The following is a 27153-nucleotide window of genomic DNA, read 5'->3' as shown; positions in this document are numbered from 1 at the left end:
GACAGCAGGTGATTGTGTTATACTAATCTAAATAGTATTTTACAGTTCATTTAATTTGTATTTGTTTAATATATTTTATGCATTTTTTTTATTTGAGAGACATGGAATATTACGTGCATAATTAACTTTTTTTTTGCATTTCTACATATTATTGTTATCTAAAACTAAAACAATAAAAAACTTTTTTTTTTACCTTTTTATAACTGAAATAAAATAAAACATCAGCTAAGATGAAAAAAAAAATATATATACACTTAAAAAATGTAAAATAATTAACAAAACTGAAATAGTATATTAGTGATACTAAAATATACTCATGTGCAATTTCTCCCCATCACATGGCTTTTTCCTTCTCTTTTTAACACACACATTGCATATGCATTCATGCACACACCCAGACAAAAGAGTGAGATGCCTCACACATAATACGCTCACAGTGGAATGTTTAAGCAAAAGAAGGAGTGATGAAAAGAAAGAAAAGGGAACATATAGGAGTCTAGAGCAGATGGATATGCTTGCGTTATTAATTATGTCTCCTCTGGAGAATGGCAGCTTCCTTTAAGCTCAGCTCACTGCTGTTCCATAATGTAGCACAATCAGACAAAAGCCAATAAAGGAACGGAGGAGAGAGGAGGAGAGAGATAATCCATCCTGCCGTAAGCTGCGTCATTAACCGTTTCATAGTGCCATGTCATGGCGAGCTGCCGGCTGCGTCTTTGTGTCAAATCATCACTCTTCTTCTCTTCTTCTCTCTCTTTCTCTTTCTCATGGCCGGATTGTGGCGCGGCTTTTCTTTGGAGGCAGTGAAAGCGTTGTGTGTGTGACTCTGGGAATGTCATTGTCATGTGTATCATACTTTGGTGGTGACTTTTTCCTCGGGGTTTAACAGGTAAATAAATGCACATATTAAAAAAAAAAAGTAATATATGCTACAAATACAGGCCTGTAATCTAGTTATGTCTTTATAGTGGGCCCCACCTTTGTCACATGACCAGCGGAATATTATTAAAATATTCACTTTATCTTGGTTAACCTCATGTTATTCACCACTTTCATTTTGTGGAATAAATTAATCATTTGTGACAATTATGGCTGCCGAAAAAATGAGTTCTGCATTTACATCAGCAAATGGTTTTTTGATTAGTTGTCCAAGACTGTTGCTAGCAAAACTTGACACTGTTAAAACACATTTCCAAAGTTGTAAACATTAGAAAGATCCTTGGAGGATGTTTTACAAGAAAAATACTATTCAACAAAATTTCATGTTTAAGTCAAAGTGTTACTTGCTGTTTCTTTTTGTCAAATTAACTAGCATATACGTTTTGAATTCAGTTTTTTTTTTCAGTTTAGCCAAGAAACATACTCTTAATTTCAAGTTTAATTTCATGAATTGTTTTATGTTTGTGGTTATTGGTGTAGGCCTAATTGTCTAAATTTATGTTCAGTTTCCCTTTCTGGTCAACTATTGAATTGTTCACAATAAGATCAAAATCATGCATTAAGAATGTACATCATATCTATGTTGCAAATGAGTGATGTAATGCGGCAAAAAACTGGATTGCTCTCGTTATAATCTTCACACATATGCAGTTTGGCTTCGTTGATTATAAATGAAGTGATCTACTTTTGTCACGCCGCTCGCTTGTGGCATAGACACGATGCAGGGATATTTCTGGATATTGTGTGAGTGTTAGTGCATGTGTGCTTGGCTCCTGTCGTTGGCAGGATGTTGCTCTGTCTGGCACAGAGAGAAGAGGATAAGAGGAGACCATCAGAGATGGGATTAGGAAGAATTACTCACACACACACACACACACACACACATAAATTGAGCCTGCCACACACAAACCTCATAAAATTTACAATCACAAACTCAGTTCTGATTGATTTTCATACAATCATATACTGCATAAAAAAAGACTAGCACATAAGAAGTTTAATAATTAGGGCTAGATAAGGATATAGTTTCAATTCCGATAAATTTGGGTATATTTTGGTTCATTACAGTGTGAATTTTTTTGTATATGAAAGAAATTCTCTACGGTGTGTTTCCACTGGCACGTAGCGGATGCAGCGGAGCGAGCGTATTCAATTAATTCCTATGGAATTTGAGCTTAAATGCTTGCGCGGTGTATTATGGGATTGAAAGCAGTGTGGAGAAAGTGTTGACAGCGGATGAGAGCGTCAAAAAGATTGGGCATACCTTAGTCTCAGTGACGCTGAATGATTTGTGATTGGTTGTTTGGCATGTCGGTCAAACGGCATCATGGGCAGGCCTTGGCCAATGAAGGCTGCCATATGCAAATATCGAGCAAAAAACGCCAGGTAACAACCAATCACTGTGAAATAGGCAGAGGTGGGTAGAGTACCCAAAAACTGTACTCAAGTAAAAGTAAAAGTACTTCTAGAAATATTTACTCAAGTAAAAGTAAAAGTACTAGTCTTGAATAGTTACTTGAGTAAGAGTAAAAGAGTATCGGATAAAAAATCTACTCAAGTAGTTAGTTACTAGTTACTTTGGGCCATATATACTGAGCCTATTTTTATTTAGATATATAGATAAAATGTATATATTTCATCAGCCTTTACTCCAATTTATGTAATTTATTATAAAACCCTGTCTGTTTACTTAAGTAACAGATATAGGTGTCATGCCATAACATATTTTTAATACGGCTGACTTTATATTAAATGGGAATTTAACATTGAAAGTTAATGTGATATAAATATTGCTACTAATCTTTCATTGTTCAGAAAGAGAGCAAATAACATTTACATTATTAAAGATCATTTTCACTGACAGTCTAGATTTCAATCAATCATTTCAAGAAAAGTAGACGGCGCGTTTGGATCAAACTGAAGCATTTATAACATTTATTGCATTAAGATAAAGTAACGAGAGGAGCGTCGCCCACAGTAACGAAGTAAAAGTACAGATTTTTCCCCAAAAAATTACTCAAGTAAGAGTATAAAGTACCCCTCTTTAAATATACTCCGAAAAGTATTAGTTACCCCAAAAAATTACTCAAGTAAATGTAACGAAGTAAATGTAACTCGTTACTACCCACCTCTGGAAATAGGAAGATGAAACATAAACAGGGTGTTTTTCAGAGGCGTGCTTTGCCCTAAATTTGACACGCCTCAAAGCAGTGGTGTTTTAGCGTTGCCAGCGGCACTGAGGGCAGATTTGACGCTGTAGTGGAAACACACTGTTAGACTTCATTTAATACAGTAGGTCCATTTGCACCAAGGATGGTAACTATAACAATGACAAAAAATATAACATTTTAACATTGACGTCCACACCACAACTTAAATGATAAAGACAGAGAAATGATTAAATTATGATTTATATTACCATTGGGATCGTTTATTTTTTCAGCAGATGACAGCCAATTAGAATCCACCAAATTTTTGCGAGTTGACGCAGTTAAAGCTACTTCATTACTAGTTCATCCTAATTCATGAGAGTTTTTTTGATTTATTTCAGGAATCAGACACTGATCAATGCGGCATGTCACTGAAAAGATTCGGTTCAAACGAGTTGTTTATTGAAGAATCGTTCTACACTGGTTGTGTTGTTGTTGTTTTTTGTCCCTCGGAGAAATGCTGAGCATAGTGCAAGAAGTACATTTATATGCTAACCGGAAAACCACTTAATGGAAGGAAATTGAAGACACAAAAACAGCGTTTTGCTTTAATTTCAATGTTTTCAAGGTATTAATAACCCGTGAACATGCGGCGCAGACAATAAGCTGATTTTCACACGCCATTTCATTACTTACACCTTTTAATCCGAGTATGCTGTACCACTTTCTCTTACTTTTCATAATTCCGTGTATACAGTAGCAAGTTTGTGATGTTTGGATATGCTTCCCTCCAATAATAGACACATGTGACGAGAGCCTGATGGAGTATTTCTGACTGAAAGCTGTGTGTGTGTGTGACCTGTTGATGTCTGCAGTGCTCACAGACATCAAGCCTGTCATTCTTTCTGCAAACACACACATACACACACACACACACACACACGAGGCCCGCAGATGGAAAACCTAATTCTGTCTTTTCTGTCTTTCCTTTTCAAAAAGCCACCAATTACATCCACTTCTCTCTCTCTCTCACACACACTCTCTCTCTTTCCTGTCCCCTTGCTTTAACGAGCTATCTTGTTAACGTCAGAACCTCTCTTACTCTCTGCCTTTCTCCTTCTCTAGTTTTCTTACCCTCTGCTCTCTCCATCTTCCTCTCTCTCTCTGTTTTTGTTCCACTCGTGTATATAGAGGTGTACACCGAAAAGCTTTTGGCCTGATGAGAGATAAAAAACGAGGGAAAGAGAGGAAAGTGCTCTTGCTTTTAGAATAGAGGGATGCTGCGAAAGAAATGGAAAGCGAGAGGTGAGGCGGAAGGGAAAAAAATGGATGGAAAGAGACTTGGAAAAGCAATAATAGGTGGACCAGTGACAGAGATTAGAGCCCTGCTAGACAGGGGAAGTAATTGCGTGGTGCACATGTTTTGGGAGGGTGATATTTTACAACGTGCCCGCTTCTGAAAGGGATGCTGGTTGCCGTGGGTATTCTGGTCCTCATATACAAAGAGATGGAAAATGTCATTTACAAAAGAATTTAGAAATTCTTTCAGTATTATGAATGAATCTTGTCTAGAATATGTTTCAGATCTTAAATATTTCTTCTAGACAGTGGGAGTTAATGTAGAGCAAATGAAGATTTCTTTTCTGATTTTTCTCATGAGAAAAGACACCTCACATGTCTTCAGAAGAGATTTCACAAACCGCTCTACGCCAAAGTCTGCAATCAAACATCAGATTTCAAAGCAGATTCCAATTCGATTCAGTTCCAACACACAAGCATTTGATTCACTTCCAGCCTGTGATTACATTTGAATTCTTTAGTGTATGTTTATATATTTGTGTTTATATCTTGTGTTGTGTCTGCATAAAAAAGAAATCCTCTCTCAGTTAATGCTGTAAATTATACATAATAATATTTTAGACTGATTCAATATGATTTTTCGAATTGTTCAGAAAAAAAATAATCAGCTCTTAAGAGTCATTTGTTTTGGGAATCGTGTAGCACCGGTCACACTAGAGAATTTTTTTTTTGATTTTTGCACCATATTTACTGTGCTTGTTTTTTGGGCTGAACAATTTGGCCAAAAATACTGTGATTTATAAATCAATATAATAGCAATAATGATTATTATTATTATGGTTATTTTTTATTAAAGACTATTAAATTACTGTTGTTCATTTGTGGTCTTCACACAGCACATATTTATTTAATTAAATAGCAACCTTTGTGATTCACTAAGCCATATAACAGTTTTTGATTCACTAAAAAGTCATTTTTCATTCGTGAATCGGTCTACACTTTCTGCTGGCGAATGTCACATTGCATAGTTAATATTAATGAACAAAGCTGATAAATTTTGTATTATGCCCTCTCTTACATATGGAGACTACGCTCCTGGCTATCCACATTAATTTTCTAACTCTATACTCTTTACTTTGGCAACCATTGTCTAATGTGCTTCTATTTTTATTTCACTCAAAGAATTTCAGGAGAAACATTTGAGGCCAAGTTGATACTTAAAAGAAACCTAAATCGCTGCGATTTTTATTCAGAGTGTTTCCTTAGGGGAAAAAAAACTCCCTGCATCAGTAAAGACATAAATAGAGAGGGCTGGAGAGAGAAAACATCACTTGACTTTCGAGACCACTGAAAGATGTAAGTTGGGAGGAAGTGCGGAGGAAGGGGGCGGGCAGAGCTCCCACAAGCGGCCTGAATTGATGCGGTAATGAACAACCTCACGCATAGATAATTAATAAGAACTCTTGATTAATTACACTGCGATGAGCTGCTATAGATGCAGGCACAGAGCAGAGAGAAAGAAGGGGTGATATAAACGTGAAAGATTGTTTAGTTCAGAGAAGTTTAATGTTGTTTGGAGTTTATAGAAATGTAGAATTCAAGCTCTACTGACTGCATTTGTGGCTTTACGGCAGGCAATTATTTCAACCCAATGAGTTTGTGGTAATGGACATTATGCCATTAAACCTGAAATGGTCCTTTTAAAGGTGCCCGTGCTTCATGAAACGGTCCCTTTAATACCAGACAAGAGGCACCAGACCACAACCTCTGCAAAAACAAGACACGACCTTTGGCTCTGGACCAAACGTGCACACATGCTGGATCTGAGGATCAAATGGCAAACTGTTAACAGAAACCCGTAGGGACCTGTAGGTGAAGATGGAGGAGCTTGATGAAGTTACGTTTTCTAGAGTGAATGCCACCGTTTATTTAGAGGCTGGAAGGAAAAAAAAAATCAGTCCTGAAAATAAATGTGCACATTTGTGCTTCAAAAAAACAAAAACAAAAAAAAAACCATAGCATATATAATATGAAACATATATATATATATATATATATATATATATCTGATTCTAGTTATCTGTGATGACAGTGACCTTGAGGATTCTTTAAGGCCATGTTCTTTAAAAGCTGAATAAGCTGTAATTTTCACATTGCTTCTGTCGCTGTAAACATTTCTTTGTCTGTTAACTTAAATGTATTTCATGTTAAAATTTTGATTAGCTGGTTTTATTCAGTCAAAGAAAGTATTTAATATAAGTGATCAAACCTAATGAAAGCATTCTGTAAGGCTCACATGAAATAAAAATGTTTTATCAGATAACATTAATGTAAAGTAGCACCTAAATTAACAAAGTCATATATATTGTAATAAAATAAACCTGAGTACATTTGGTCCAACTACTAAAAGGAATTTTAATGTATGGAAGAAATGCAATTTGTCAGAAATGAAAACGAGGCTGATGCTGTTTGTTCAGACTGAGTTCATGTCTAATTTCTACCATAGTTTTTATTTGTGTCAAGTTAAAGTTGAGGTGGACATTTTTGATGTCGTCATTTCGGCAAAACAATGACTGGTGTGAAACCGGTTTTTCTGGCAAGCCGATAATGCTGACCCCAAACTCACACTGTTTTTCAACAAATTGCTGTTTGACTGTTGAGGATTCTCTAACAAACCTCAGAGCCATGGCATTTACACTTTTCAGTAGACTTATATGGAAAATTTTGTTCAAAAATGAAAATTCTGCTATTATTTACTCTTTATATATTACATTGTATAACTTGTTCTTCTGCAGCAAGCAAAATATACATCAAAATATTTGGAAGAATGCTGGTATTGACTACCCATTGATTTTAACGACAAAACAAAACAAAAAACAGGCATTTCTCTGAATAGCTGCTTTTGTGTTCTACAGAAGAAGTCAGACAGGTTTGAAACAAGGGTGAGTAAATTATGACCGAATTTTCATTTTTGCGTGAACAGCCACTTTAACCTTAGAATGATTTACTGTCCCAGGTGAAAAATCCAGCATATGCTGCTTAGGTATGTTTTGAAGCATGGGAGCTGGTTTAAGCAGGTCCTTTGCTGGACATAAGCTAGTTTAAGATGGTCCTTAGCTGGTCATGTGCTAGGCCTAAACTGGTCCTGAGCAGGAGCTAGTTGATTAGGAACAGTTTAGGAACAGCACATGTCCAGCTAAGAACCATCTTAAACTAGTTTATGTCCAGCAAAGGACCTGCTTAAACCAGCTCATGCCCAGCAAAGAAATGGCTAAAAGCAGCTCATGTCCAGCTAAAGACCAGCTTGTGTCCAGCTAAAGACCAGCTTAAACCAGCTCATGTCCAGCTAAGGACCAGCTTAAACCAGCTCAAGTCCAGCAAAGGACCAGCTTAAACCAGCTCAAGTCCAGCAAAGGACCATCTTAAACCAGTTCATATCCAGCTAAGGACCAGCTCAAACCAGCTCATGTCCAGCTAAGGACCAACTTAAACCAGCTCATGTCCAGCTAAGGAACAGCTTTAACCAGCTCAAGTCCAGCTAAGGACCATCTTAAACAAGCTCATGTCCAGCTAAGGACCAGCTTAAACCAGCTCATGTCCAGCTAAGGAACAGCTTTAACCAGCTCAAGTCCAGCTAAGGACCATCTTAAACAAGCTCATGTCCAGCTAAAGACCGGCTTAAACCAGCTCAAGTCCAGCAAAGGACCGGGTTAAACCAGCTCATGTCCAGCTAAAGACCGGCTTAAACCAGCTCAAGTCCAGCAAAGGACCGGCTTAAACCAGCTCAAGTCCAGCAAAGGACCGGGTTAAACCAGCTCATGTCCAGCTAAGGAACAGCTTAAACCAGCTCATGTCCAGCTAAGGAACAGCTTAAACCAGCTCATGTCCAGCTAAGGACCGGCTTAAACCAGCTCAAGTCCAGCAAAGGACCGGCTTAAACCAGCTCAAGTCCAGCAAAGGACCGGCTTAAACCAGCTCATGTCCAGCTAAGGAACAGCTTAAACCAGCTCATGTCCAGCTAAGGAACAGCTTAAACCAGCTCATGTCCAGCTAAGGAACAGCTTAAACCAGCTCATGTCCAGCTAAGGACCGGCTTAAACCAGCTCAAGTCCAGCAAAGGACCAGCTTAAACCAGCTCATGTCCAGCTAAAGACCGGCTTAAACCAGCTCAAGTCCAGCAAAGGACCGGCTTAAACCAGCTCAAGTCCAGCAAAGGACCGGGTTAAACCAGCTCAAGTCCAGCAAAGGACCGGGTTAAACCAGCTCAAGTCCAGCAAAGGACCAGCTTAAACCAGCTCATGCCCAGCAAATTACCATCTTAAACCAGCTCATGTCCAGCTAAAACCAGCTCTAACCTGCAGCCATGCTTCGAAACATACCTAACCAGTATATGCTGGTTTTTTCAACAGGGGTAGCCATCTCTTGATATAAAACTGAGTATAGAAAAAGTATTTAAACATCTCCCCCTTGGCTTCTACCCTTGTTTAGGTCTTGATTTGGCTTTTTAAGGTAGCAACTACACTTTTTATTTTTTGCACAGTATTTTACTAATCAGTATACAATGCATTGTGTTGAGGCAGGCTTTCTGAAGGCGGATGCTGACAGGAAGTGCCATCATGTCACGATGAATCTCTTCGGTGTGTTTAGATCACCAAAAACACCACTGAGCTGGACTGATGGATAGACAAATGCTCATTGTTGTCCAGAAGGGGCCGGGTCATTCATTTTTTGTGATTTCTCTCCCTCTCTGTCTCCTTTTGTCATCCATTCTTTTGTAAAATGATGACAAAGGGCATTTTTCAAGCTCTTTCTCTTTCTCCAGCCCCTCCCTCATCTCCTAATTTCTCTTCTTTCATTCTTTCACTTTCAGACTCTCTGTCCATCCATAGTTGTCTCGCTTTTAGTCTCTTACCTCACCATTCTCTCCCTCTCTTTCTTTACCTGTCAGTCTCCTCGGCTGGAGGTCTGACTAATTATTCTCCTCTCTTTCTCTTCCCCTCTCTCCTCTCGTGACACTCTGCTGAAGACACCTGGCTTAACCTAGCAGGACATCTCTGCGTCCATCTTTTCTCCCTGTCTCTCCATCCCTCACTCCGCTCTGCCCCTGCTCTCCTGCTTTTTTTGTCTGATTTTACCAATGGAGCAGATCTATTTATTATTTTCAGTCATTTCTTCATTTACACATACCATTATTAACTCAGTCATCCACAACACAGCATTACATATATTTTGGATTGGCTCTAAATTAAAGTAAAAGGGTTTTTTAACATCTAACACATTTTCTTGTCCGTCGCACCCATTCTTTTCCATCTCTCTCTGTCACTCAGTCCGTTAACCTAGTCAGCAAGTTGGTGTGAACTTTCTTTCTCCGAGACTTTGATAGGAATAATGATCAGGCATTTTTTCTCCCTCTCTCTTTCTCTGGAGAGACGGAGTGCCGAGAAGGGCTGAGACAGAGCAAGAGAGTCAAGAAAGAGTGAATAGGGAATTTCTGCTTTCGTTTTTTTCCAGCGTTTTCATGTTCACTGTTTTCGTGAACGTCCTCTTCAGAATTCCACGATACTAAGGAGAGAAATGTGGTATTTTTAAACCCTTTCATATTTAATTATCGTAATCATCAGGGATTTGCTGCATCTTTTCAAACTGAGTGTGCATATGGATAGCACCCTGTTTGTAGCAGTGTAGTTGTAGCGGATTGTTGCTTTTCTTGAAGCGCGCGCACGTGTGTGTGTGTGTGAATAGAGCAATTGTTGGGGTATTCTTCTCACAGGACTCTAAACGTCGCCGCATTCTCTAAAACATGCCTCTACCCCGCTGGGACACTCGTACTTCACTTCCAAATTTAATTCGCTCTCTTTATTTATCCAGCATCCCTCGATCATGCAAATGAAATGGGTTGCCGGCAGAAAACTTTCCTGTGGACCACCGCGCAGCTCCAAAGCCTCCAAGTCCTCTCTCGCCAGAGGCCTGTCAATCATCTCATCAGCTGTCAATCAGGAAGTGCTCTTGAGAACGCCATTTAAGCGGCTGTTTCTAATTGGGTGGGGGAGAGAAGAGTATCATAAAGACCCCGTGACCCTGTATGAGTTTGAGATGAAAGTTTTGTGTGCTAAAATGATGCCCTTCAGCACTCTGGAAGAGATGAGATTCTTGTGGTACAGCACACGCACACACAATCGCAGCAGAGACTGGCATGACGCACATCTTGACAGGATTGGAAGCAGAGGTGTTTGAAGCAGTAGTCAGCCTCATCTGTCTGCTGACACCTCTCTCTCTCTCTTGCCGTCTTTTTCTTCGCTGTTGATTTTACCACAGGGCTCCTCAACCTCGGGTCCTGCCGGGACCCCGGCCTGACCGCACTAGGCTCACCGGAGAGAGAATAAATGCAGATAAAGGAGGCAGTCAGAAGGAAAAAATAGAAATAGTGTGGAAGGAAGAGAGTGAAATGACTTTCAGATGCTGGGACGGTCGGTGAGGTTGATTTGTGAAGGCGTTGGGCTGTTTTCGGTGTGGAGTGGAGCGCTAGGCCTCAGGGCAGCCTGTCATCACTCCGCATTGGCCCTGATTCGCCCCGCACGCCAAACACGGCCCCGTTAGGCCAGGATTCAGAGACCTCCACACATTCAGTGCCATACAGTAATGCACTCTTCAGAAAACTCTGAGGTAGATTTCACAGCTCACAAATTTAAGGATGCCACATAATAACAGGTAGTTTATCAGTAAAGGGTCAAGCAGGCGTTTCATTACTATTATACATGGCTTTTTGGCATAACAATACTTCAAGATGTTTTAAGGCCTGTTCGCTCTTAGAAGTAATGGGTTCTTAGCTGTTGTTTTGTTTTGTAAGGCTTTTAATATGAATCTGTAAGGATGAATTGTTATTATATTGCTTTTGCTTTTTAATCTTTTTAACCACTTCAGCTGTTATTTAGATTTTTTGAGAATTAGGCATATGCAATATTGGACCCACCGGTGGGTCCCCAGAGTTGATGTGGTTAAAGTGTTTTTGTGTACCTTGAAAAGTACTCTATATATTAAATTATTATTTATGGTTCTCTTTAAATGAAATTATTAAAATATTACTATTTTATATTATAATTAATATTGTGGTTTATTTTTATTCTTATTGTTATTAAAAAGCTGTTGCTATTTCGTTTTAGGTTTTCTGATCAGCATATTGTTTTCATGTTGTTTGTGAAAATGATCTCATGAAAAAGTGGATAAATATAAAGTGATAAATATATAAATGATCAATGTAGTCATTAAAGAAATCTAATAAATGTAATATTTTGATACATTAATTTAATAAATAAATCACATTTAATAGTATTATTTAATTCATGTATAAAATGGATTTACTTTTTTTCCTTTTAATATTTTTAAAACAACATTAATTTAATTAAGCAACACTGAATTAAACATTAAAACTTTTGTTTTCATGAAAACATTTTTTACGTATTGTTTTATTTGATTATGCTTTAAACAGTTATCTGCTTGTGTTGAACAATTATTAATATCTTATGGAGCATATTTTATGAGGAGTTTTTGCTTTTACATTTTTTTTTTAAATTTACAAATTGCTTCTTAAGTAAATGTTATTAATCAAAAAAGATTTCAGTCAGTGTAAATGAGGATTTTCATACCAGAATGGATGTGAAACCTGAGTTTGCTAAAGCAATAATTATTTGGCCACGGTGAATACTTTTTGTCTCTATCTGGAGCCTTTAATTTTAAGCGCTTCGAAAGCCGATAGCCCTTTGTTTTATGTGTTCCGTGTCTTTTAAGAACCCTCAGGATTCTAAATCTGTTTCTCGTATTCATCGCTCCAGTTTTGGAATTGTACGCAGTAGCTCATAATCTCTGCATGCACAGAGTCAGGTGAACCTTTGAGTAACAGCTTTTTGGGGGCCCCAAAGACATTTGAGACCCATGTTGGGGTGTTTATAGACGTTGCGGATGCTCTGGACTCTGTGAGGTGGACAGTGGGTCTCCATGGGGCCCCTCAGTATGTGGCCCCTCTGTCTACCTCTGACCCCAGGTGACACGATCTAATCAGACCGTTAAGTTTGAGAGAGTGAGTTTAACCTGAAGTCATCTCCCTCGAGGAAGGAGTCCGCACACTAATACACAGACAGACCGCATTCATATGCACACATTTAAAAGGAACACACACAGAATAACACAGGCATTGACACAGAGACCCGTGGTCACACACCAGCTGGGCTGAAAGACTCATTTTACTCTTTGAAAAACCCTTCAGTCATCCACACCTACACTCGTGTGTGTGTGTGTGTGTGTGTGTGTGTGTGTGTGTGTTCCTCTGATCCGGCATGAATGCTCACCTCTTTAAACGGCATTATGATTCATTATGCTGTGAATCATATTCATGTGCACATACAGACTCACACATATGTTAATCTCTCTGAACGGGGGGCTTTGAGAACATACGGCTGCCTAAATATACAGGCCTGATCTGAGGATATGAAATACAGACAGCGAAAGAAGGAAAGCATATGTTCTCTCTTTTCTTTCTCTCTGTCAGTCGTGATGGATTTTGAATTAGTTTTTTTGGCCAGAAGGAGGGGGTTGGCCGTTCATTAGCATTTATTTCACATGTGATTAATGCTAAACTTTCCAGACGGCTTTCTGAGGGTGTGGAAACGATCACGGCGTTGAAAACAAGGGATGTTTGAATAAGAAACACAAGGGAATGCAGCTTCTCTGCTGTCTGGTTTGAAAGCACATGGCGTTGGAGGGATATGACACCGGTGTAGACCACCTCCTGTCAGGAAAGGGCATGACAGTAATGGTGACAAGGACGGACTTACCTTCACACACACACACACACACACACACACACACACACACACACACACACACACACACACACACACACAGATTTTCTGTTCACCTGCTTTGTGCCTGCAGACACCCCAGGGATTTTGTTTTGCTTTCCAGTGAAACATCTCTACAAGATAAAGCCATTTTGCCCTGCCAACTAAAAATTGTACAAAACAAATACTCAATTATGTTTAAATGTAAGCTTTATCGTTTTTTTGATAGTGGCACCAAATATAATAGCAAAACCTCAATATTCAATATTATTAATGGATATTCTCGACACGCAAATAAACGGATTGCAATTCTGTTTGGTGCCTCTAGGGGTGCAAATCTCACCCAGCTTTGGCATCTAACTGAAATAAAATGAATAAATTGAAGCTTTCAATTTAGAAATTATGAAGTTTATATTTTAAATATATTTATATATATTAAAATTAAATGAATTTAATTATATACATGTAAAATTATACATGTAAATATTTTCTTAATATGCTTTATGTGTGTGTATTTATATATATATATATATATATAATTTTTTTTATTTTAGATGCGATTAATCGCAATTAATCATTGCCCAGCATTCATATATAAAAATGCAGTTATGTTATGAAATTCAAGATATTGGGGCAAAAAATGCCCCTGTATTAGTTTTTGTCTCATATTTATGTCATATGATAAGTGATATCACACCAGCAGCAAGAGCAATATCACACGAGTGCTGTTTTTGTCACAAGAACATGAACAGTTCAGAAAAATAAGAAGTTAATATTGTGCTATATTTTCAACACAATATATTGTGTTTTTGTCCAGTTTTGCCAATGAAAATATTATCTAAAAAGCCAAAGCAGAATTGTTGTGCTATGTGACTCTGTGTTTTGAATGAATCATGTGAACGAATGATTCAAAGACCCATTCATAAAGAGAGCCGCTTACTTCATTCCTGAATGAATCAGCCATTTGAACGAATCAACTCATAAAGACATTTAACACTAACTGCCAGTAGTTGTAGTTTCTTATTTAGAGTATAATTTAATTTATTACAAATAAATAAATAAATAAATAAATAAATAAAAACATTAAAGGCATAGTTCACCAAAAATCTATAAATTCTGTCATCATTTACTGACCCCCTCAACAGCACCCATCAAAATTCAAATCGACTGAAAGCCCTAGGAGATATATATATATATACATATATATATATATATATATATATATATATATATATATAGTTTCAGTTTAAGTTAACTATAATAATCCTGCTTGAGTTGACATGAAAGGAAAATTCACCCCGTATACATATTTAATCATTTATCTTATTTTAAACGATTCATTCGTGCATGTTTAATTGTTTACATTTTTAAAAAAAACAAAAAACATTATCTGAACATGCATCTTAAATAAATATCTTATGTAGTATTGCTTATGATGTACATTTATCTTGTTTTGAGATCGCTTGGATGTTTTTAGTGGAAAACAAGTCAAAAGCAAACTTAATATGAATTTTTTTGCAGTACACTTCCTTTGTTCCATTTGCATCTTTTTCCAGTTTTCTCCTGCATCAAGCCTCTTTTTTTCCTTAATGTTAACTTAATTTTCAATCCTTTTCTTTTGTTTCTCTCTGTAATTCTCCTCGCTTTCTCTCTCCCGCCAGGAGTTGCCATATGGAAACCATTACGCCCGCTGTTCCTCTCACCACAAACATTCCAGCAGTGCCTCCAGCTCTCTCTTTCTTCACAGCAGCCTCTCACTCCCTCCTTCTCTTTCCTTCTCCCTCCTCTCCTCCCCTTTTATCTTTCACCTGTTTTCCTTGTCCTCATTTCCATCATTTTCAGAGTTTGTCTGCAGAGGTCATGTGATAATTGGCCACATGTGATCTGCTCATTGTCAGACAGTTCGGTTACGGTTGTACCAACATCTCGAAGTACTGTGCCGTATTTACATACTACCCTTTAGCTGTCATTAAATATCTGTAAACAATCACATATCATTTTCAAGACGCAATTGTTTGAGGATGTTAGATGATAATCTGCATAATATGATCTCATTTTTAGTCTCTACACATGTTGTGTGTGTGTGTGTGTGGTGTTTGCACAACGTTCAATAGAAGTTGAATAGAAAGGAAGATAGTTAAATGTTTGTGTGTTCTGATGGGACTTGCGAATGCGACAGTCGCTTTGAATAAATACATCAACCACGTCGCAAAGGTTCTGTTTTGGTCTGAAATGTTGGACTACCAAGTGCTTGGGGGGTCTGGGAGCAGATTTAGTGTGGTTCGCTGTATAATTGATCAGAAAATGCAGGTGAAGTGCAAATAAAAGAGCTGCATGTCAATGTACATCACACTTAAATATCCATCCATCCATCTGCCCGTTTCTGTCTGTCTAGTCAAAGTTATAAATGTTCTAATATGTTGTTATTTTTAATAGATAGATTCTCTCTCTTTCTCACTTATCCTTCTCTGTTTTTGCTGGTCTCTTGGCAGTGTGATAAGGGCTCGGATGTCTAACTGGTAGGTGTTGTTTAGTCTGGTCACTTGAGACCCTGAACAGGGTTTAATCGGGCCCTGGAAGCTGCCGATATAGCCTTGAAGAGAAAAGAGAGATGGGAGATTTACTCATCCTCTGAGAGGGCTGATATCTCCGGCCCACCGCTGGTCTGCTGGACGCCAGCCGTGATTCCAGCCCCTCCGTGGCACTGCTCCTGATGAGATCAATGCTCGCTTGGAGGTGAAATCAGCTTAGTGAGGTGGAATAGAAGCTGAAAATGAAGTGGAAATTGCAGAAGTCAAAAGTCTTTCTCACGGCATATCAGAGTGATTTGAATTGAAGGATTTCAGCTGGTGTTAGCTCGATAGCTTGTTATCACATGTAATCACCAACTTAGATCTAATTCTTCAATCTGGAAAGCTTTTTTTTTTGGCTGGTGGGATTGAAGTTGTTGAGCCTCCAGGAGAACATTTTTAGTGGTGTTTGCTAAAGAAGGCATAGCTGTTGCTCGTGTAGGATTAGAGATTGTAGCAAAGCATTCAGTTTCAGTGCCGCTTGTTCAACAGACATGAAGGAGGCCTCAAATTATGCAGCTTGGTGAGGAGAGTGTTATTTTATATTTTATTTATTTTCATGCCTGGTGAAAGATAAAAAAACATCCTTACACTGTGCAACAAACATGAATGAGAACTCAAAATCATGCTGCATTTGTTTACTTGTATATCTAAAATCCCAAAGGCTTACATCATGCAACAAACATGAATGAGACCTAAAATATGCTGCTTTTTTATGTTTCTATGTATTCTTTGTAAGCTTTACACCTGGTGGATGGAAAAACAGGCCAAAAAAATCCAATATTGGCTTATCATAGGATCTCATAGAGACTTAAGTGTTGGCCACATTTGTAATGTGCTAATAAGGAGACACCTAGAATCTCCAAAAAACTGCATATCAACATGATAAAAACCACCCAAAACATTTAAGCAGCTGCATAGCAACACCTTGGCTACCACCACTCATTTTCCTATGTGTGAAAATCTAGTTTCCAGATTTTTTTTGCAGTATGTGATATCGGTGAACTTGTAGATCTGTGGCTGATGTCCTCATCTAGGGTGTGTTGAAACCATGCATTTATCATGTGAAGGATTCTCGGCCATCTCAGGCATTCCATTTTTTATGCACACACACACACACACACACACACACACACACACACCTCACTGCACCTGTGCCCCGAGCTTGTTTTTGGACACAGCTCGAGTTTCTCGTGTGGAATCTTTGTAATGCAAGACTGAGGAACAAGAGGACGGTGGAGGGGTTTATGGACAAGAGAAGGTGGGTTCTGGTGGAGAGGTGGTGGTAGGGTGGGGGTTGAGGGTCAGTGCTGTCGGGGGCGGGACGGGGTGAAACTAACACCCGGCTCTTTTCAAGAGCTGTCAGGGTCAGGGAAGGGCGTCGGCGGAGTTTGACAAAATGATGTTTCAGCCCTCATAAACGAACCCGGCGCACACACTCCTGTCACCTCTGCCCCTCTCCATCCCCCCACTCCTTGTTTCAATGTGTGACCATGAATGCAACCTTTGTTCCAGAGCAGGAGAGAAACTGAGGGAGGGTGGGAGAGAGAGAGCAAAACAGGAATGATGAGTGTTTGGGATGAGAAGCAATGGCTGAAGGAGTGTATTATCATGTTTATGTTTAGAGTAAACAGAGATGTTGATATAATTTCACTTTAATCTGTGCTTTGAAGGCCTGCCCATGTATGCACTTAGCTTTTTTGAGCTTGCAAACACAAACATTTCCATGAAATCATTTCGGTGCATAGAACTCTTTTATTTTTTATTTGTTTCAATTCCACACTCTCTAACTTGACTTTGTGGCCACATTTTTATACGTGTCCCTTTTCCTTGAAGTTTTTTTTTCTTCTTCGAGCTTGACACGCGGGTCAGAAATTCTTTGGCGAGGTTCTGCAAACGTCTCTAATTATCTGCCGAGTGCTTGCTTAACCCTGAGTTTGCTCATTAGACATTGCTGCCTGACAGTTGTTCAATCACGAAGGCTAATGCGGTCCAGTGCTGAAACATATGTAATTACACAGGCTGTGCGAAAGGCTCTGGCGCACACACATGCTTTAAAAAGGAGCGTTGATGGATCACAGCGTTTGTTGTGTTGAACTGGTTTTTCACTTCCAGTTTTTTACACTGTAAGCAAGCACACAAATCTAGAATGCTTCTATAATAAACAAAGCCATCTATGTGCAACTACTGTATACTAAAACAGTACCACTAGGCTAGGCATGTGCTTTGTGCTAGTATGCAAACAAAGGCGTGAAGACTTTGTCAATGCATTGCAAATTCCATTATTATGCTGGTTGCTAGCTGTAGACATGTTGACTTTAAAATTCTTCCTATCCGTTTTCTAAATGTAGCTTATCGATCTGATTATAAACAATTCATTCATGTTATGTATTTCTATTTTGAGCTTTTCAAATTTGGTTTGACATTCTACTGTTGCTATTTCCATAACATTACAGGTTTCACTTCCGCATCAAGATTCTCATCAAACCATTGCTTTGCTATTGCGATAGTTGCTGAAACTAGCTATAGACGAAGAGGTGCTTGCGCTAACATATTTGCATGGAATAATTTTGAGTCTTTTTATCTACAAAGTTGTGTACGATCTGTTACATGCAGTTTATTTTATTGCAATCAAAGTTGATGTGAAATCAGTTACCTTAAATTTGCGTACTTGTGTACCGTTCTGTAGTGTACTACAGTGCGAGGTTGGTGAAAATGGAGCGCTAAAGTTGGCGCGACACATCAGATGCATCTGAAACATAATTTTCTTCTGGAAATATTTATGTTGAATATTTTCATGCATTAAAGAATTTCATTTAAGACTCTTTTTTTCTACTTGATCACGAGACTAATCACTTTTTCTTCTGACTATTATCATTACTAGCATGAAGAATAAAAAATGTGTTGGTTATTTTAGTATCATTGAGACCCTATTATATTACGTACGTTTTTCAGTGCGTCTGTCATTTTTATTTTTTTCTATATAGCTTTATTACTTTTTTAGTACATCAACATCAATGTTGCATTTGCAACTTGCTGAAATACAATTATTTGCTTCAGTTAAAGTCTATTTTAAGAAACAAAAATGTTTTAATGGTTTTCGTTTCATATAATATTTAGGGAACTTTCAGGCAATTTGCCTGGGACTGTCCTTTAACGAGGTAAAAACACCTAACACATGGCCTCTCTTGGCATTGTGTTTAATAGACCACTTCTTTGATTCTAACGCGAACAACCTAGCTTTTGCAGTGTGTACTTGCGTTTTTGCTAGCAGCGAGTGTGAGTTTGACTGAATGCTGTTCTGTCACGCTGACACGGAGGGCGTGGGAGGGAGGGAAAGAGAGAGAAGGTGTGAATGTGGTGATAAAGGACAGTATTCTTCTACTTGTGTGTCTGGGTCTCAGCAGAGTTCAGTGGGTTAGAGCAGAGCAGCGTGACCATGTCAACAACACGGCCTTATCTCCTGCATCCTCCGCTTGCTTGCTTCTTTCTCTGTGTCCACCTGTTTTTTCCCTCCTTCATTGTTCGTCTCTGTTTACTTTTTTCCTCTCGGTTTCGTAAGCTATTTCAGCTCTCATTCAACCCTTTCATACTCTCCTCTGATCCGCGACACCTCTCTTTCTCTCTCTCTCTGTCTCTGTCTTTCTGTCTGTATTCTCTCTATTCTTCACGTCAAGTCTACTGTGACGGTGTCTGCGATAACCCAACAGACAAAAATCTGAACGTGTATGCAAAACACGTTTAGCATCTGCAGGATGTTTTGATACTTTTGTTCATCAGTTCTTCCGGTGTGATTACGTGCTCAACTCTTACAAACAGACCCACTAGAATAACATTGCTAATGTAAAACCAGAAGTTCATCCGCTTAGAAAAGTAGTCCCACTTTAAAAGGACATTTAGTCAACTTCACAGCTCAAATATGTTCGTGCTTTATTAACATCACAGCCCTTAAATGGTGTGTTTTAAAATACATATTGCCTGGGCGATAAGTTCAGATGTTTTCTGTGCCACAAATACTGAAGTTGTGTTGAACTGAGAAACATTCTTTTAAAGTCACGTGTGTGTGTGGGTATCAGTCAGTCTAATTGCAGTACGTGAAGTGTGTGTTGAGAGTCTGTTCTCTCCACTGTAAGAGCCACTGATAACCTTCCTAACCTGTGTGACAAGGACAGGAAGCTCTTCTCCCATAGGAATGCCACACACACACACACACACACACAAAGCCTTTTTTCTCACACACGATTCTGCTTTTGTTTCTTATGAGCAAGAACGACTAGTTTTGTAAACATGCCCTAGGTTAGCATGCTATGGTAATGTATGTGACTTGTGAATGGATCCACCCATCACTACGTCAATGTGTTTCTGCATTTCTTTTCACATGGAAACATGAAGCCCGTAAAAAAAAAAAGCTAAAGCCCAACTGGCTTCATTTTTTTTAGATGTAAATAGCCATCGGTGTGACTGGCTGTTTAGAGATGATGATAAAATGGTAATTAGCGCCTGTGAGCCGTTTAGTCATTTGTTTACATAGAAAGATTTCAAAGGAAACTCCCTGAGATTCCACAACCGCCAAATTCTCCTGGAAATTGGAAGCTCTAGACACGTCCTCCGCTGTGCTTTGATCTGACACGGTTTCCTTTGGAAACGAGCGTTTCGGGGTGGGATCTGGATCCAGACTGGCCTATTCATTCTCATTAGAGTCACTTGTTGAAGATAGAAGAACAAAATATCATATTTCTAGAAATTCAGTCGTCAAAAGCCTTGAAGTCTCAGCACCTTCAGATGATTTACACAGCGGAAGAGAGCACTTTCATTAGGGCTCTGAAAAAAAAAATCAGGAAGCGAGAAGAGTAGATGAATGAAGTGTAAAAGAAGAGGATGAGTTTCTACGTGTAGGAGGTAATTTATTGAATAAAGAAACACAGTGAGAGTGTAGCGTGTGGTTGGATCCAGTAAAAGCCAGCCTGCTCCCGAGGCAGCCAGCATACCCACAGAAGTTTTCATGAGAAGTATGGTTTTGAGGTTATAGTGCCAGATTAAGCCAGTCGTTGGTATCCCATGATGCATCCATGCCTTCTTTGCTGTATAATTGAGTGATTTTTGCAGTTTTGCTCTGCCACAAAGAAAGTAAAAAATATGAACGTTTTTATTATATAACATTTAAGCCATTTATTTTTTTTGTAGTGTGACATGTTTATGAATGAGACTAAAGGATATTTAGTGAAAAAAATAAATAAGGGAACTGATTTTGCATTGAATTTATATACGAAAGACGTGAAAAGAGCTACAAACCAGAGTGGAGCTAAATGGAAATGCAAAAAAACTAAATAAATGATAAAAAATTAGTAAAAGACCCCTGAGGATTTTTTTTATTCAAAGTTTACATGAAAAAATTAAACTTTTTTCAGCATTACTAAAAATAAAACGTCATTAAAAAAAAAACTAATTTTAAACAACATTAAAATAGAAAGCAGTTATTTTAAATGATTTAAAATGTTATATAATAATTTATTTAGTTTTATTCAATTATATATTTTGCAAAAGTGTCTTTTATGAATTCGATTTTGCGAAGAAAAAAACAAATGCTTCTTCAAAATAAAGTCAATTATGTTTTACCTCACACCATTTTTTCTGGTTTTAAAATACTTTCCGGTTTTTAGATGTGCCATTTTTTTGTTTGTTTTTTATGTCTCTAATGTCATGACATTAAATTCTCTTTTTCCCCTCTCTGTCGTTCTCCAGGTTTAGCGATGATAAGGGTTATGTCCTCTACCCTCAAATCGGGGATCGTCTGGACCTCATTTGCCCAGCGTCTGAGCCGCCCGGACCCCGATCCCCTGCCGAATACGAGTTCTATAAACTGTACCTGGTTTCGTCACGGGATCAGGCAGACAGGTGTGAAGTGACCGGAGCCCCCAACCTGCTTCTCACCTGCGATAAGCCCAACAGTGATATGCGTTTCACCATCAAGTTTCAGGAGTACTCGCCCAACCTGTGGGGTCATGAATTTAAAACCAATCAGGACTACTTCATCATCGGTGAGTGTGATTTGAATCAAAGCATGTCTGATGTTTTTAGTTCAGGCTAGTCGGTTCTCAGGGGTCTTCTGCTGGGATTCGGCTGATTGTGACTTTATCAACTGGAACCATCTCGTGTTGGGTTGTGTTACTGGGGGTTTTTTTTAAAAAATTGCACAGTAGCGTGGAGGGAATGAGGCCAACGTCAACGGAAGCCCATCAATATCAACATTTCAGAAAGATTTGACACAGGAAAGGGATGACCTAACACACTTGGACACAAAACACGCAATGGCTGTGTTTTTAGCATCTATTGCCAGAATTCCCCCAGTCATAGAATACTTGGAAAAGTAAGTGAATTTTAAAAGATGTTCCGATCTGGCAAAGACATGGAGGGGTAATAAGAAGTTAGGGAAAAGTCATAGAACATTATAGTGAATATATGTTTGTCAGTTCTGGTTTGATGTTCCTCAATCCTCAGTTGATGCACACACACACACACACACACAAAAAAATGTTTGGGTAATTTTTGACACATTTGTATATTAAAAAGTCGATTTGATGTCAAAAAACCTGAAATTGCATTTGCAACCAACATTTTAATTCATTCATTTTAATAAATTGTAATGAATCATAACATTTTAATAAATCAAAATGTGATATGGTTCCAAAAAGGATATTCAGCTGGAAAAAATGTAAGTCTGGGCTCAGTTTCATCCATCGGGAAATGATTTACTCATGAAACTGGACGTTAGTACAACCCTTGTGTGTACAAATGAATTATGCAGAGAAAACATGTATTAAGAAAGTAACCGAGTCATTTTTTGAATATACACATCTGGTCAGAATTGTCTGTTCCCTATCTGCATTGTTAAACCTTTTGATCTTTTATTAAAAAAAAAAACAAATCACAAAAATTAATTGGAGAATAAAAATTTAAAATGGAGGGAAATTTCATTATGAAATAAAAGGTTTTTTTTAATCAAATACATGTTGAACACGCCTATTACTCCTAGAAATTCTTATGATTAAAATATATCTGAAATATTTTCCCATTCATAATCACAATTTTGAGCACTCCAGCGTGCTTATGAACATTAAGTTATTCAGCCATGGCTTCCTGTTTTACAGAAATATAAAGAGGAGGGAAAACAAAGCCCAAAATCACACTGAGAAAAACCAAAGAATATATTTCTGATGTGCAGCAAAAGATAATTGAGCTTCACAAATTAGAAAATGGCTTTCTAAACAGCACATACATCAGCACATGTCGTCTGGGAGGGCTTCAAGAAAAGAAAATGCTTTCACCAAAATAAAAAACCATCTCCATACTGCTGTTTTGATGTTGTGGGCCTGTATTTCTGCTGGAGCTCCTGGACATCTTGTTTAGATGCATGGCATCATGGATTCTATCAAATACCAACAGATAAAAAATCTAAAAGTGACTGACTCGGTTAGAAATCTTATAATGGACCATGTTTGGATCTTTGAACATCTACAATAATCTAAAAAAAAAACTTAAAAACAACATAAAAATGGGTCACTGGGCACAAAACCAAGCTTCTGCTGTGGCTCTTTTGTAACATTAGAACTACCTTTAATGAGCGTTTTATCCTTGCTGAATAAAAGTAATAGTTTCCATAAAAAAAGTGATCTTATCACAAACTTTTGAACAGTAGTGTTTTTTATTTAAATATATTACTTCTATTGATTTGTACCTTATGTATTGAAATCCCTCCTAGCAATATCTATAATATATTTTTTTTCTAGCAAAATCATGGACTGGTCAAGGAATTTGATTGGCTAAGGTGTTTGAGCCCTTTATTCACATAATGAAACATATTTTTTTGGAAGGGAAAGAACGAATGTGACCAAAAAGATAGATGGTGGCTCCATAGATATGTCAGATTTTCTTTCTCCAGGGTTAGTTATCAGTCAGATTGTATTCATACTTTTCAAAACCAGGTAATGATGTGATCCGCATTTCAAACACAGGAGATAATAGATCGTTGGTGCTTAGGAGCCTGCGGTTATATTTCTGTGTTTGTTTTATGACATGTGCAAAGTGTGTGTGAAGGTGTGGCGGATGTCTTGTGTCTAATGTAGTTCAGGTCTCGCAGACACTGTGTCTCTGTGATAAGAATCAAACTCCTTCTGGCTCCTTAATGGACAAACAAGAGTGAGTTTTCTAGTATGTGGATGTCAGGAACAATCCAGGGCTCTTCCGTGTTCTGTTAAGCCTTAACGTAGGTGTCAGTGCCACACACACACACACACACACACACACACGCTGCAGGCTTTATCGTTGCTCCAACAGGCTGTGCCAGTCTATGAGTCCTCAAATGCAAGGTCAGAGGCACACACACAAACACACACATACCCTGCGAGTTGAAAAAAGAGAGCGAGAGAAACCATCAAACAAGCATCCACATGGAAAAAAGCAGAAAAGTGATTTTAAGGGTCATTGAACATTTAATTTAGTGTTTGTGTGTGTGCATACGTGTTAAAAATAGTTGTGTGTGTGTGCGATTTGGGTGCATTTATAAAGCATCTGTCATGACCAGTTGATGTTCTATTTTCCAAAAGAGTGCACATTTGATGACTTCTGACATCTTCATGCACATGTGTCGGCGCATATGTGTGTGTGTGTGTAAGGGTATGTGTACATTAGAGATTTGGACCTTAGGGAGAATGGTATTAATTAACCTACCTTAACATGCGCTAATTTATTCAGCCTAGCTCAAATGAGCTGGAACAGGAATGATTCATGAAATAGAGAGAGAAAGAGAGAGTGTGTGTGTGTTTATGTGGAAGAGGGCATTGACAGGTCATTATGGCTGCTCCAATCTCATTGTCTAATTATCACATGGGTCATGAAGACGCCCTTAGGTCACTAATAATAGTGTTTACACAATCTCACACGCATGCATTTAAATGAATAGAGTTCACCACAAAATCAAAATGATTATCATTTGTTAAACAATTGTCATCATATACTCACTTTCATTTTCTTCACTATAAAGTAGGCTATATCTGTATCCTATTATTGGTGTTATTTTTGTATTTTTATAAGCTATTATTGTTCTTATTAATATTGTGAATTTTAGTTTAAAGTTTAATTTAATTTAAATTATTTTAGTAATTTTGTTATGTACTTTTTTAAAAATCTGTTTATATTTAGCTTTAATTTATTTTGATATCAGGATTAGTTTGACTGACTAATGTTAGTTCTTAAATATTTAATTTCAATGAATTAAAAATTAGAAATTTCAGTTTTATGAGTTTTTAGTTTGTTACATAACAATAACAATAACACTGCATATCAGTTAACACACAGTATTTTAATTTAAAATAAGTTTAGTTTAGTTTAATTTAGTTTATATGGCATCGGTATAATATATCTATATAGGGCAGCATTGAATATTTGTCAAAACTAATTTTAATAAATGCCTAAATTCACTTTTAAAACTTTCTATTTTATTTTTAGTGGGGTTTATTTTTTATTTTATTATTTTATTATACAGTATATTTTGAAACAAAATGGTATAGAATTGTATCATCAGTCATTTAGTTGCCATGCAATGAAATGGTATCAATGGTGTGGAATTTTAGTATCTATGCATAACCAATTGTTTACAGTTGACAAATGTATCAGTACAATTTGGAGAATTTTGTATTTACAATGAAAATAGCACTCCTTATTGTCCTTTTTGGTCCTTTTTGCCATTTGACAGGCCTAGGTCACAGTGTGCTTTTGTTGTAAAGCATCTTCTTTTGTGTTCAATTAAAGAAAACAAGTTTGGAACGACATGAGGAAGAGTACATGATGACACATTTTTCATGTTTGGCTTAGCTATTCCATTAAAGCATGATTTTCCTTGGTTTGCAGTCATTGCAGTATCTATCTTACAGCAGAGTTGCTCGTAAACACACACACACACACACACACACACACACACGTTGCTGTCAGTCAGCGTGTGGGATTTGTGGTACCTGACTGCAGAGCTGCTCTGGGCTTCTTATCGCCGTGGCATTGCTGTGGCAGCGGATACAGACAGATGGCTAACTGTCACTCAAACTGAGAGAAGAGAACTCAAGAGGAAAAGAGGATGAGAGAGTGAGGGGAGAGAGGAAGAAGAACAAGACGGACAGACGGGTCTTACCAGGGTTTACAGTGTTTCTCCAAAGAACAGCAGCTCAGACACACACGCAGATGCAAAAATCTCTGTACGGTTCTGTTACGACTGAATCATCTTTGTGCGTGTACGTGTGATGTCTTGAGTGTGCCATATTGTTTTGATCCGTATTAATTGCTTCTTTTATGGTGACTGTTTTAAGATTTGAGTAACCAGAACAACAACAGAGGGACAGAAATAGATGGAGGAAATGAGAAGAAAACAGAAAGGAGAGGCAGTCGAGGAGCAAAGGGAGCGAGGGATTCAGAGAGATCTATATTTGATGAATATTTGAACGTTTTAAAGCCCCCAGACCGAAGTTTTCCCTTCTTACTGAGACAAACGCTAACCACAAACACCAGGGAGAAGAGAAAGGTAAATGAGAGAAAGAGAGCGAGAGATCTTTTTACACTTAAATTCCCAGCAGCCTCTATCTTCTGCCAGCGGTTTTTGGCTGAGTTGTTTTTATCAGTGCACATCTGGCTCTTGCGATCCGATTGGATAAGAAGAAATTCATTTCGCGCCTTTAGCCAATCAGAACATTTTGGTGCAGACTGATGAGCACAACCATTCCCTGAGTGATGACAGTGATCAGAATAACAATGGCAGTAAGGATTCAAGGAAACACACACACACAGATTATATTACATATATACAGATGAACATGTGAGCCATGTTCACCGACCCCAACAGATTGACGATCAAATCATGCTGAACAGAAGCAATGTCACATACTGTACATACAGAAATGGATGGTGCTTGAAAATATTTTTTTGGGGGGTCAGGTTTGGCCTTCAATGTGACGACCAAATGTCATAGGCCATTTAAAACCCCAAATCACCTACCAGAGATTTGATTCTGATTGTGAATCCATTCCAATTTCCATTTGATTCAGTTTGATTCTGATTCATTTGGGCATTTAGGTCACAGTTTTTGTCCGTTTTGCTTACATGTGAAAGAAACGGTTCAATTGCTATTTAACAAATATAATCAGCACAACCAAAAGCTGCTCTGTACAGATGTCCACTTTTGTACGTTATTCTTTTTTCGCAACAATGTGTAAAATTATGAATCAGTTCAATTTATAATTTCACTTATAAACTCCCAGTTAAAGAGTGCAAGGCTGTTTGTGAGTCTTTTAGGAGTCACTTGCTGGTTGTGGTGTTTTT

At 37.9% G+C, this 27153-nt stretch overlaps 1 protein-coding gene across 1 annotated transcript in view; it reads left to right on the top strand.

Moving 5' to 3' along the window:
* LOC132116370 (ephrin-B3-like) overlaps nucleotides 1-27153 on the top strand; it is a 72841-nt gene that overhangs the window by 19405 nt on the left and 26283 nt on the right. The window contains exon 2 of the mRNA XM_059525190.1: nucleotides 21535-21830. Within this exon, the coding sequence (XP_059381173.1) occupies nucleotides 21535-21830 (296 nt within the window). The remainder of the gene's footprint in view (nucleotides 1-21534; nucleotides 21831-27153) is intronic.

This window comes from Carassius carassius, chromosome 3, assembly GCF_963082965.1.
Source record: "Carassius carassius chromosome 3, fCarCar2.1, whole genome shotgun sequence".
In the NCBI taxonomy this organism is placed as follows: domain Eukaryota; kingdom Metazoa; phylum Chordata; class Actinopteri; order Cypriniformes; family Cyprinidae; genus Carassius; species Carassius carassius.
This window is presented reverse-complemented; position numbering and strand designations above follow the sequence as displayed.